Source organism: Lampetra fluviatilis, chromosome 37, assembly GCF_964198595.1.
Source record: "Lampetra fluviatilis chromosome 37, kcLamFluv1.1, whole genome shotgun sequence".
In the NCBI taxonomy this organism is placed as follows: Eukaryota; Metazoa; Chordata; class Hyperoartia; order Petromyzontiformes; family Petromyzontidae; genus Lampetra; species Lampetra fluviatilis.
In genome coordinates, this window is record NC_136311.1 from 7,263,619 (window position 1) to 7,276,228 (window position 12,610).

At 46.8% G+C, this 12,610-nt stretch overlaps 1 protein-coding gene across 4 annotated transcripts in view; it reads left to right on the top strand.

Annotated features, from left to right (window-relative positions):
* The window catches only part of ACACA (acetyl-CoA carboxylase alpha), a 215,224-nt gene that overhangs the window by 163,326 nt on the left and 39,288 nt on the right, over positions 1-12,610 (top strand). For all 4 annotated transcript variants that reach the window (XM_078873726.1, XM_078873722.1, XM_078873725.1 and 1 more), the window contains one exon: positions 5,774-5,909. In XM_078873726.1, the coding sequence (XP_078729852.1) occupies positions 5,774-5,909 (136 nt within the window). The remainder of the gene's footprint in view (positions 1-5,773; positions 5,910-12,610) is intronic.

Below are 12,610 nucleotides of genomic sequence, written 5' to 3' on the forward strand. Positions count from 1 at the left end.
TATTAAGGGGCACAATCTGCTCCCACATTCAATTCAACACTCCCCCAACTCAGCACACTGAAAAATGTTGTTATAATTTCTCCATACATTTGCCCTCGTGCTTGGTCACATCCAAGGTAATGCCCCTGGGGATGTGAGTCGGTACAGTTTGCTATAGTGGCTTGGCTGGAATTCCGATGGGCCAAGCCAGCACCAACCAGGCCATGCAGCTCGCTTTTAGCGGGCCTGGTGATTCTCTCATCGGATTCCTCCGGTATAAATAATAATTCTGATTCTTTCCTAAGAGAGCTGCACCCTTTCAACTGGGCCACCCTCTAGGAAAGTAATGAAGTCAAGAGAAAGAACAAATGCGTCAGTGGTGTCTCTTGCTTTTGTACATTTCAGGACCATGCTTTTATAATAAAAACATTTTCCAGAATTATTTTTGAATATCATATCATTTCACGAGCTGCAATGCATGTAAATATAACACAGTCCTTAGTAAGTAATATCAAGAAGCACTCTGGAGGCGCAGGTTGTCGGCAACTGTGATAGGGCAACCTAACCCCAAGATTTGCAATCACTTCTGGCATTTTAAAAAAGAGTGGATGGGGGAGGGGGGTGGGAATGAGTAGGGAGTTTAGCTCAAAGAGTGGTAGTAGGAACACAGCGTAAGTAAGCCCGTGTTTATGAGGCCCTGTTTAGACAGGCGAAAACACGTACATACATAGAGAGACAAACACGAAACGCACAGAGAGAGACAGACACATATAGAATTCAGTGTTTTTTTATGTGACACCATCACCAGATGCAGTTTAAAGAAACGCCCAGGAAGAAAGTTTACAATCAGAACCAGTTTAATCCAGCTCGGTTGATGAAGGGCACTTATTTGCTGTTGCTAATTATTATTTTAATGTCCTATCAAACGGGGGGGGGGGGGGGGGGGCTCCGAGCGATATTTTTTTTGGCTGTCACTCAACGTGAGTGTTTGCGTGTGAATCCTGCAAACCTATGCTTCACCGTGCGGCAGCAGCAGTGGTGGTGGCGCATATAAACATTGTTTGTTTCTGTGTACGTTTCTGGGATATTTGTGGCACATTAATAGCGTTGTTGTTGGAGTTAGATGAACTGATTATAAATTAAGCACCGATTCTAGTGGTGGTGTGCAAACATTTAGAGGAGGGAAAACCCTTCTGTAAATTGTCCAATAAACCCATCAAGACACTCTAACCTAGCACTGCTGGGTTACTAAATGCTCAACAGATGGCAGCACAGAAAGTGGGCACATTAACCCATCTGTGCAAACTGTTGAGTGTAAACTTGTATCCACGTGTGCTACAGTTTGCTTCCTGCGTGAAAAATAGTCTTTAAGATTAAATTGGCCCATCATCCCATTGCAAGACATGCCTGCACAGGCATCTTCAGTCACAGGCCTACCTGGATAAATCACTGACATTATGACATGAAATAATCATAACTCTAACCATAACATGTTTTATCTTCATGGCAGCACATAGCTTGGCTTGGCTCACAGATGAGCCATTGTTAACGCAAAATTTGTCTGTTCCCATTACTGTTGTAGTGAGTTCAACTGAGTCGCAGACGCACTTCTTGGAGGCAACACATTTATTAAAACCAACACACGGGGTACTACCCCTGAACACATTAACAACCTATGGTAGTGAACCACCAGGCTGACTGCACTAATTACACTGGAGTTAGCTACGATGGACCGGACCCTGGCCTGGGTCCCGGTCCACGTGTTGGTGACTCTTGTAGAACGTAGAACGTAGATTCTTCAGGATGAACAAGAGCAGCTGGTCCGTCTCGGGAACCCGGCTTTTATCCTCCGTGGCGGGCCTGGCTCCGCCCTTGGCCACGATCACCTTCTAGAATCCTCGAGCAGGTTCTCGACCTTGACACGTGACCACCCCTAGCCCCCTCCTGGGGCCCTTGTGTAGACTTTACCGGTCACGTGTCCTTCGGGGTCAACCAGAGTGCCATGGCCCTTATTAACCCCATTCCCATGGCTGGCACTCTCGCACCCTATCCTGTAGGGGTCGGCACTGCACGCACAGCGTGGTGCCACTCGGCACTGTCGGACAGCGCTCACCGAGCCTCCCTAGGGGCAGTACTGCACCCACATATACGTGGTGCCCGTGATGGCAATACATCCCACGCCGTGCCTCTCGAGAGCTGGCATTGCACAGTGACATCCGCGATGTCACTACACTGTGAACTTAGGATGTTCTGTAATGCATAATTCTTACTCTTACTGTAAACATCGGTCCCAATCCATAACCAAATCCTTGAAACTAATATTTATTCTAACACAAATCCCTTACCCTAATTCCAACAAATTAATGGCCAGTTAAAATGAAACCGTAAAATGTTTAAAATAATTTTCCACAAAATCATTGACAGATGAGACTGGTGATGAAATGGCAGCTGAAAGAGAGAACGTGCCCACGAGGATGAGTACAAAGGAGATAGAGCAATTAGAGATGTTCATGTGCAGGAGTGAGATGGATTATGGCTTCGTAGTGTGATTGCATTTCGATTTAAAGCTTTCGTGACTGCAGGGATTCATCTTCTTGGTTCTTTCGGTAAAGTCACGTAGAAGGGAAGTAATAAAATAATAAAAATAAAACATAATAAAATAAAATAATTCTCACGACGTTTCGGCTACAACACCTGAAGACGGCTGCTTGCGTTGTAGCCGAAACGTCGTGAGAATTATTTTATTTTATTATGTTTTATTTTTATTATTTTATTACTTCCCTTCTACGTGACTTTAACGAAAGAACCAAGAAGAGGGTGATTGCAGATGAAAATTATGTTAGGGAGGCCTTCATCCAGCAATAGATGACTGATAACGATGGTGCAGATGATAATGATGGTGAACTGTCATTTACTCATAAAGGAGAACCTCATAGAGCATTAAATTCTCTTTTTGGTCCTGCGTTGGGATGTTTAGCTGATCCCTGGACATGTTAACGCTCAGACAGCATTACCATAATTTCATTAACTGACCGGTTTATTTTTGCCGAGCCAGCCGCACGGCTCAGCCAAAACGCCCGGGTACAGGAGGGTTTCAGACAGAGGCGTTGCCATCTCCTGCACCCTCTTCACCATCGGTGTGTGTGAAAATAGAACGACACGACTGTGCCGGCAAGGCCGAGCAGACAGATAAAATTAAACGTTGGATTTTGCAGCACCCTCTCTAAGATACCCACCAAACCTGTACAAACCCGAGGTTACAATTTCTTCTCATTTCCCCCAAGTTTATCCCGATAATGCAAGAGACAAAGTATATATATTTGCATCTGTTGCAAAGCAGTCCAACTTTTTTGCATTCGAGACAGGCCCATGGAAGCAGATATCACAGGGCTACCAAAGAGATCCCCTCAAGTGACCTCTAGTCCACACAGTATGTGGTATCACCATTGGAACCTCATTTGCCAGTAAAAAATATGATAATTGTTTTTTTACCCTTCTATCTGGCAACAAAACTGACACCTTTTTTACAAGGAGTCATGTTTGCATAGACCACAATACCTGCGGTCATAATGCAAACAAAAAACATAACTGATAATATATGAACTGTCCTGCAGCAATAATGCAAACAAAAAACATAACTCTGATAATATATGCACCGAGACGCTGTCTCGGGTGTGGACCAATCAACTTCAAGGACAGTGCATATATTATCAGAGTTATGTTTTTTTTTGCATTATGGCTACAGGTGTTGTGGTCTATGCAAACATGACTCCTTGTAAAAAAAAAGGTGTCAGTTTTGTTGCCAGATAGAAGGGTAAAACACCAATTATCATATGTGGTATCACTTACCCACCAACTGCGTATTACAGTCATGTTCGTCACGTGACAGTCGAGCCAGCTGACCACTACTTGAGGAACTCGGTTTAATCGCAGGTGGCTGAAACCTGGAATCTCAGTGATGCCAGCTCAGTCCTCTGACCTGTGACCTCTGAGCCACCCGACAGCCACCACCTAGACGAATACAAAACATAAAACAACCCGCTGTGAGATTTAGCTTCGGTGGGGTAGGAGTCTGTTCCAAGAAGACTTAGCGCAGAGCCCAAATGGCTGTAAAGCTAAACGTCGTGTTACGAGGCTGGTTTTATTTGTGTGTGTGTGTGGCACCCTGAGAACGATTTTTCTGAGAAAAGCCAGTGCGATTCCCGATTGAGATTAAAACGGTACACGGCCTACAAGGGGAGTTTTCAGAAATAGATGGTAAGAATAGCAGTTGTTTGCACACAAAAAAAACAAACGCGGGGTTAGGAAGACTGCAGTCGTGGTGTTGGTGGTATTGGTTTGTTGATAGTTGTTGCATTCAGGCACACCATTACATCTTATGGGATCTCAATGAATTACAATCACTTTAAAACGGCTCTTTTCCTTTGCTGTCAACTCCCTGTTTCAGTTTAAGTTCAAGCTCAAGACCTTCCTTTTTCCCTTCTGCGTGTGACTGATAGTACCTTTCTCCCTATAAAATAAATATGCCCACTGTTTATGGGCAGCGAATTGAAATGCGAGCACATTTCGACACTATGTAAATCCAATTTGCGATGTATTCTACGGCTTTTGCATTCTAAGAGATCGTTACATTCCAGCGAAAGCCACAATGAGCCAGAACTTTTCAGGAGCATTTTGCTTTGAGATTTTTGGCCAATAATTTTTTGTTCAGTATTATTGTTGTTTGTGTGTGAGGAAACTGGGAGTGCCAGGAGAAATCCCCATGCAAACAAGCAGTTAAAACTCAAAAGCCGATGTGCAGATTGGTCATCAACATGCTTGCTTGACTGCCACGCACGGGCACCACCCCATTGCCCCATATGCCAGGTGACTCAAATGCACAACGGCTGAATCTGTGTATGATCCACCAACTCTTGCTTCCACGAGTTGATGAATTTTAGGCGTGCGTCACCACGCCAATTGAGTCATGCAGGCAGAGATAATCATTGCATCTACGGCGGTGAGTTTTGAGGGCACACACGCATAGACGTGGCTGATGTCTGAAAAGGTCAAATAGTGCATTTATTTTGTTCTGAAGCGCTTTGTTGAATATAACCCCGTGCACTTGTTTAGTGTTGTGGTGGAGGCAGGTGATATAATTCTCACAATAATGCAAAAATATATATATATATCTGGAAAAGCCTCACTTAATACATTGGGATATTCGTCAAAGTTGTAATGAATAATTATAGTGTTGGGGTGGAGCTGCGGCACGATGGTGCACACTCACGCTATGGAACCCAGTGACCTGCGTTCAATTTCTGGCCGTTGCTCGCATCAGTCGTGAGCGACGTCCGAATGAGTGCTGGGACCCTTCTTCACCAACCCCAAGTGTGGCCAAACAACTCTCGTGCTCGACACGGTGGTTATTTATCCAGCGGTGGATCGACAGAAGGATGTACTTATTTATTATTGTAATTATTATACTTCTTCTTGGTTCTTTCGGTAAAGTCACGTAGAAGGGAAATAGTAACAACGCTGCGTTGTGGCCGAAACGTCGTGAGAATTATTTTATTATGTTTTATTTTTATTATTTTATTATTTCCCTTCTACGTGACTTTACCGAAAGAACCAAGAAGATGAATCCCTGCAGTCACGAAAGCTTTAAATCGAAAAAAAAAATATTATACTTATTATCCAGGCTGAAGTCAGCTTAGATTACAAACTCTAACCAGATCAAGCACATTCAGGGGAGAGTCTCTGTACATTCACCCGTGCTGCCGGACTAACGGCCACAATCGTGTGTCCCTCACAGATCATCCAGCAGGCGGGCCAAGTATGGTTCCCGGACTCGGCGTACAAGACATCACAGGCCATCAAGGATTTCAGCCGGGAGCACCTCCCACTCATGGTGTTTGCCAACTGGAGAGGCTTCTCAGGCGGAATGAAAGGTGAGCTGTGGGCAGCAGGCTTGTAAAACCTCAGCTTCTCCCCACCCCCGACAATTTGGTGAATTGCCACGAATCACTTCGATTCAACTATCGTTTATTTTGTCTTGGTTTTTTTACCGCCTCTTCTCTTCGTGGCTTTCACGATTATAGCAACGATACAGATATTATAAATGCAGTGCAAATAACGTAACAAGCTTTAAATTGGCTGAATTTGGCCTTCGTGGAAGTCGAGGGATTTTATTAAGAAAACGGATGCACCGGGGAGCATCGCAGCCCCTCAATTAGCCTGGTGTTTCAAGGACACACTCCATTGTACGACAATTCTCGTGCCGTTTTGACCCGAGCCTTTACAGTGATGAGATGCCGCCGCCGCCGCCGCTCCGCGTCTCGTTGCGGTAGACCGGCGACGGGGGCGGCGGCGAACCTCGGCGTCATCGTAAAGCGTGCGATTCACACCTTGAGTTTCTGCGCCGTAAATTAGGGGCCTCCGTCGAGTGCATGAGCACTCCAGTAAGGAGATAAATAAATAGGGGCTCTGATCCCATTGAGGAATGTGCTGCGGTATTGTTTTAAATTGACCTGAGTGACCTTTCTGAGCAGTTTGATGCTCGGAAATTAAATCAACGTGTCAAATGAAGGTTATCGCCAAACTAATTGCCAATGCACACAGAGCTTTGCACTGTCAGTCCTGCGCTGGCAGGCTATTTAAAAATTAAGTGGATGAAAATTAGAACTTATTCCAATTTTTCACCAGTGCGCCGCGTTACGTCGCAAACAATTTATTAAAGGAAAAATAATAAATTAAAGGAAACAATTTTGGGAGAGAAAATAAAGAAATAAAGTAAGAGTGGCGTGCACCGTGCTGTTTGAGGATAGGCTGGGGACTGTTAGTGTTAGTTGTGTGCGTGTAGTTATTTATTGATGAGACGTTCACTGTGAATTGGTCGTGACCTTATTTCAAGTTTAAGAGGTCATCGCGGCCAATGCCATTTATTTCACTACATCTCGCCATGGCTTCCTTCCTTCTGCCAGATTTCAAAGCAGTTGTACAGTCAACACCTAACCCCCATTGTCTGCTTTTACAGTGTTATCAAACTTATATAATTTTACAATAAAACGCCACGGTCTATCCACTTCTGCTATCTCTATCTCACCCAGTCTTGTGATGCCACAATTTATATCACTCGTGTATTTGAGTTTATCTCACCCTTCTGTCTCCACATTTTCAAGCATTGGATATTGAATTGCTGCCCTTTGTCATTGCACTGCTGGATGCAGACCTCCCCATATCGTGTCAGTCATGGTGGCTACTCGACCATGCTCATCACGCTGAAGTATGGTCATTGCAAATATACGGCACAGAAATGTGTGCACTGCTCTAGAACCTCGGCGCCTGAGTTCGATTCCCGCCAACAGCTATCATCAGTGGCACGGGTGCTACGTCTATGTATCTTGACACCCTGGTGGACACCCTTGCAAACGAGATAGATATTCCATCTCAAGGGATTATCCAGGCAACGTACGTTGTCAAGTAATGAATCATCTTCACTTGTTCAGCAACTCAACACTAACCAGCATGGATCAAGTATCATCAAATAGCCCCCATGACCTATAACAGCATGAGTGGGCCCTCATCCAGCAGTGGATTGACACAAAGAGCTCTACATGTACAACCCACGGGGAGGGTGAGGGTGAGGGGCAAGTGGGGCGGACAGTCGGCGCACCTCCGAGGCTGCGGGATTCGCCCTGTGCGCGCGTGTGCGTGTGTGCGCGCGCGCGTGCATGTCCTTCAGATGCCCCCGGCACCGCACGGCAAATAACTTGGCACATTAATGAGCTGTGACCGACAGGAGCCGAGCGGGAGGGAATGCACACACGCACGCCCCTGTGCGCACACGTGTGTGCGCGCGTGTGCGCATGTACGCGTTCGTACAATACTTGGTACACGCATGTGTGCATGCACACACGTACACATAAATGCTGTGTAGTGTCACGTACAGATATTTTGTGGAGCACGTGCATGCACGGATGTACAAACAATACAAATGCAATGCAGATGTGCATACACACACAATACATGGCACACATGCAATACATGTCACACACGTGCATGCATGTGCATTATTACATGGCACATACATGCAATGTATAAATTGTGTCTATGTACAATACACGCAACATTATATATAATAGAGGCCGTAATCCAGCAGTAGATAGACAATGGTTGATGATGACATAAAATACACAGCACGCACGTTATTGGAATACACAGCAGCACACACATACGTGTTTACAGTTGAGAGCACATACAATACACAAAGACAAAGATCCCCCGTATAGCCTTGGCAGACTGCAGGGGCAAGTGCTGTTAGCGAGCACCTATGAAGGCCGGAACGGTATACGAGGGGGTGGGTGGCCAGCACCACGCCCGACCGCCTTTGTCTCCCCAGTGGCGATGTTTACACACCGCACCAGGTTCTCATTTGAGGCTGAGTCGACCTAGGGGAGGCCCAGGACCGGTTTAGATAATCGTCACTTGTGTTGACGGTGAGCGGGAATCGAACCCGGGTCGCCGGATTTGTAGTGAAGCGCGCTAACCGCTACACCACCGCTCCCCACATACAATACATAGTATACACACACGCACATTGCAAGGCACAAACACGTAAGGAAACGCGGCACAACATGCATAAACAACACACACTCAACGTGCGCAATTCCACACACTCGTGAAGCACACACAAACATCACACATTTGACATGCATGTTTGCACCCACACACGTGTGCACATGTACAAGCATATGCAATACACATGTACAAGCATATGCAATACACATATAACATACATACCATGTATACACACACACATATCTTCCTTTCTAGACTATAGGGGCAAGTTATCTTTGCGAGCACTATTTGGGCTGGCGAAGCACAATAATAGGCATTGTGGATAGCACCACACCCAGCTGTTTCTCCCCTGTTCACGAAATATAATTAAGGCGAAGTCTACCTCGGAAGGCCCAGTACAGGTCTAGATAAAACTTGCATATATCCCTGTTTACTGAGATTATTTAATTTGGTTTTACACATCAGCTTTGACCAAAATATTTCAACAATATATCTTCTACAGGGATGGGTTTATAATTCACATTGTTTCTTGAAATATACATTTCGTGTTGGTTTTCATGATACAGGCAGGTTAATGAAATTGGATGCACTAATCCAGTGTATTTGCCCCAATACAAACAGGTTTAATACTCTATTAACGTTATCCAGAGTACAAATATAACAAAAATGCAGCACCGCCATCATTAACACAGCCTTACAAACACAAGAAGTGTTTGGTTCTGCAGTGACAGTCATAAGAACAATGTGAGCATGTTGGACATAGCAACTAAATTGGCTCTTTTAGAGTCGACTTGGAGGGGGGGGGGAGGGCAGGATCGGTTCAAATAATCATCGCTGCTGTTGGCCATGAAGAGGAATCGAACTCGGGCCGCCGGATTTGTAGCATGGTCCAGCTTGCTAACTGATGCTCACATGTACACACACAACAACAAAGACAAAAGTTCTCCATATAGCCTTATCAGACTGTTGGGGCAAGTGCTGTTAGTGAGCACATGTGAAGGCTGGAACGGCACCGTGCCCGGCCGCCTTTGTCTCCTATAGTGGCGATGTTTACACACCGCACCAGGTACTCATTTGAGGCTGAGTCGACCTATGAGATGCCAGAACCGGTTCAGATAATCGTCCCTGTTATTGGCCGTGAGCGGGAATCGAACTTGGGTCGTCGTATTCTTAGCGCAGTGTGCTAACCGCGCCACTACCGCTCGCTCCCGTCACACGCGGTGAGACATGTACACTCACGGAGACACACGGACAGACACCCTGGGGCTGATGGAGGGGTGTGCACGACCTCACACACCTCCATCACCCCCTGGGGTGGCCGCTGCCTCGCCTTGTTATTATCGGTGCCACTGTGGTTGCTCTAGTGCCGTGCAGGTGGTGTGAAGGAAGTGGATGGGGGGGGCACGGGGGGGGCACCCACCCCCAACCCCCCACCCTTGTTGTGTTGTGGGATTTTCATGCTTCATCACCAACCTCCACCCGCCCCTTTCTCAGTGATTAGATGGATTGTCACGATTCTGGTCACAATTGTATTCAAGAATCGATTTTAGTTGTTGCCTTGTTTGTTCTGTCTCGTCTGAACTGTTCGTCTCGTTTGTACGGTACTCTCTCTCGTTTATTCTGTTTTTCTGTTATTGGCTTTCTTGTTTGTCATGGCCACGAGTTTAAAGGGAATTGTTTTTTGTGCATAAACATGCGTGAAACAAGAGTGTCGTCGTATAATAACTTACACGCAAAATTCCATTCGGGTAGTGTGAGCCTAAGAATATATTGCAATCGATCGATCGATAGATAGATAGATAAATGCGTAACGGTGGACATGCTGGAGTGCAAGGGCGGATGTATGGATGCATGGAGAAAGGAGGGCGGAAGTGAAAGGAGGTGGTAAAGAATGAAAGTGTTGAAAGGCTGAAGGGAAGTTAGGGGGTAAAGGGATGGAGGAAGGTGAGGAGTGATGGGATACAGCAACGAAGGCAAGGACTGAAGGACATGGAGAAGAATGGAGGGATGGAGGAAGGAAGGGGTGCACGATGGAGGAATGAATGGATGGAACAAAGGGTGGAGGGAGGTGGAAATGAATGGATGGAGCAATGCATGGAGGGGTTGAAGCAAGGTAGGGAGGGATGAAGGGAGTGTAGGGAGGGAAGAGCAAAGGGAGGCAGTGAGGGAAGCAGAAAGAGAGGGAGGGAGACTGAGAGAGGGAGGGAGCCGTAGGGAGCTACAGGGAGGCGGGGAGGGGTGGCGCCCTGGAGCCCAGAGCTGATAACGCCAAGCATCAATCACCGGTTGCTCGTGCTCCGCTTGCCTTATCTAGCCGAGCCAGACCAGTGGACGGTTACGGGCGAAATGGGAGGTGTGTGCTGAGGGGTGGGGGTGGGGGGGGGTGGGAGTTGAGAGCGGTGGCGCAGTGGTTAACGCACGGCACGAACCCAGCAACCCGAGTTCGATTCCCGCTCGTGGGCAATATCAGTGGCGAATATCTGAACCGGTCCTGGGCCTCCCCAAGGTCGACTCAGCCTCACATAAGTACCTGGTGTAGTGTGCTGATGTAGACATCAGCACTGTAAACATCAGCACTGGGGCGATAAAGGTGGCCGGGCGTGGTGCTGGTCAACCGACCTTTCATGTGCCGTTCTGGTCTTAATAGGTGCTCGCTCACGGAATTTGTCCCAACAGTCTGTTACGGCTATATGGGGGATCTTTGTCTTTTTCTTGGGGCAGGAGTTCGGGGAGGGGGGTTACGGAGGTGGGGGACATGCAGTGGCGGCGGCAGGAGTGGCAGTGGGGATGGGAAAGGTAGGAGGTTGATGAGGTGGTGTTAGAGAAAGGGGGGGGGGGGTGGCAGGAAAATGGAATAAACGTTTAAAAATAGAATTAAGGTTCTGCGTTGTCAGTGGTGTGTACAAGCAGAAAATCACAAATCCGTAAAACCACAACCTCCTTCGTCATTAGCACTGCCTTATAAGAGAGAAACTGTATATCTAACGATATTAAGGCATTCAATCTTTCTGCCTACTCTTTTCTCAGAAGCAGGGCCATTGCCTGAAATGACATTAGGCTCGTGATGATTTTGTTCCAAGGCAGTGTTAATGACGAGGGTGGTGTAGTTTTAACACTGGGAAGGATAGAGGACAGGGTTTAGGGTAATGAAGGTGTGGTATGGGTGTGTATATGTGTGTGTGGTATTGGTGTGTGTGTGTGCAGAAATTCAACATTGGCACAGTGGTTCACATACTGCACGACAATTTCTGGCCATGGATAATATCCTTGGGAAGTGATACCTAAATCTGTATTAGGTCTCACTTCGTTTGAATCGGCCTTAAATGCGGATCTGGTGAGGTGATTGAAGATCAGCAATGGGGAAACAAAAGTGGCAGGGCATGGTGCTATCCACACTACTCCTTCACGCGGCATACCGGCCTTAACAGATGCTCGCTAACGGCACTTGCCCCAACAGCACTTGCAGTGGATAGCCCACTGCGCTACAAACCCAGCTACCTCAGTTCGATTCCCGCTCATGACAAATAGCAGTGGTGAATATTTGAACTGGTCCTGGACCTTACTTAGGTCGACTCAGCCTTAGATGAATAGATGGTGCTTTGTGTAAACATCAGCTTGAGTGACAAAGGTGGCCAGGCGTGATGTTAGCCATTCATTTTCTCATGTGCCGTGCAAGCTTTTTAATGTGTTCGCTAACAGCACTTGCCCCGACAATCTGTATGGCTACGCAGGGGATCTTTGTCTTTACGGGGTGGTGAGGAGAGAGAATGGTCGGGAGGTGAGAGAGTGCAGTGATGGGAAGAGAGACAGACAGAGCGGTGCGGTACCGGGGGTAGCGAGGGAGAGGGTGCGATGTGGCTCGGGGTGGGTGAGCGGGGGTTGGCTCAGAGGGTGGAACAGAGAATATTATTCAAGGGAGAATCGTTGGGCCGGGGTGACCCTCCGTTAGGTGCATCGCGACGGCGTAAAATTGAAGATTGTCCACCCGGTCGGATGGATGATGCACTCAAGCGTTCTTCTCATGCCCTCTGCTGCTAATGCTGCCTTTAAAAGGCATCGCTTTCGTTTGTTC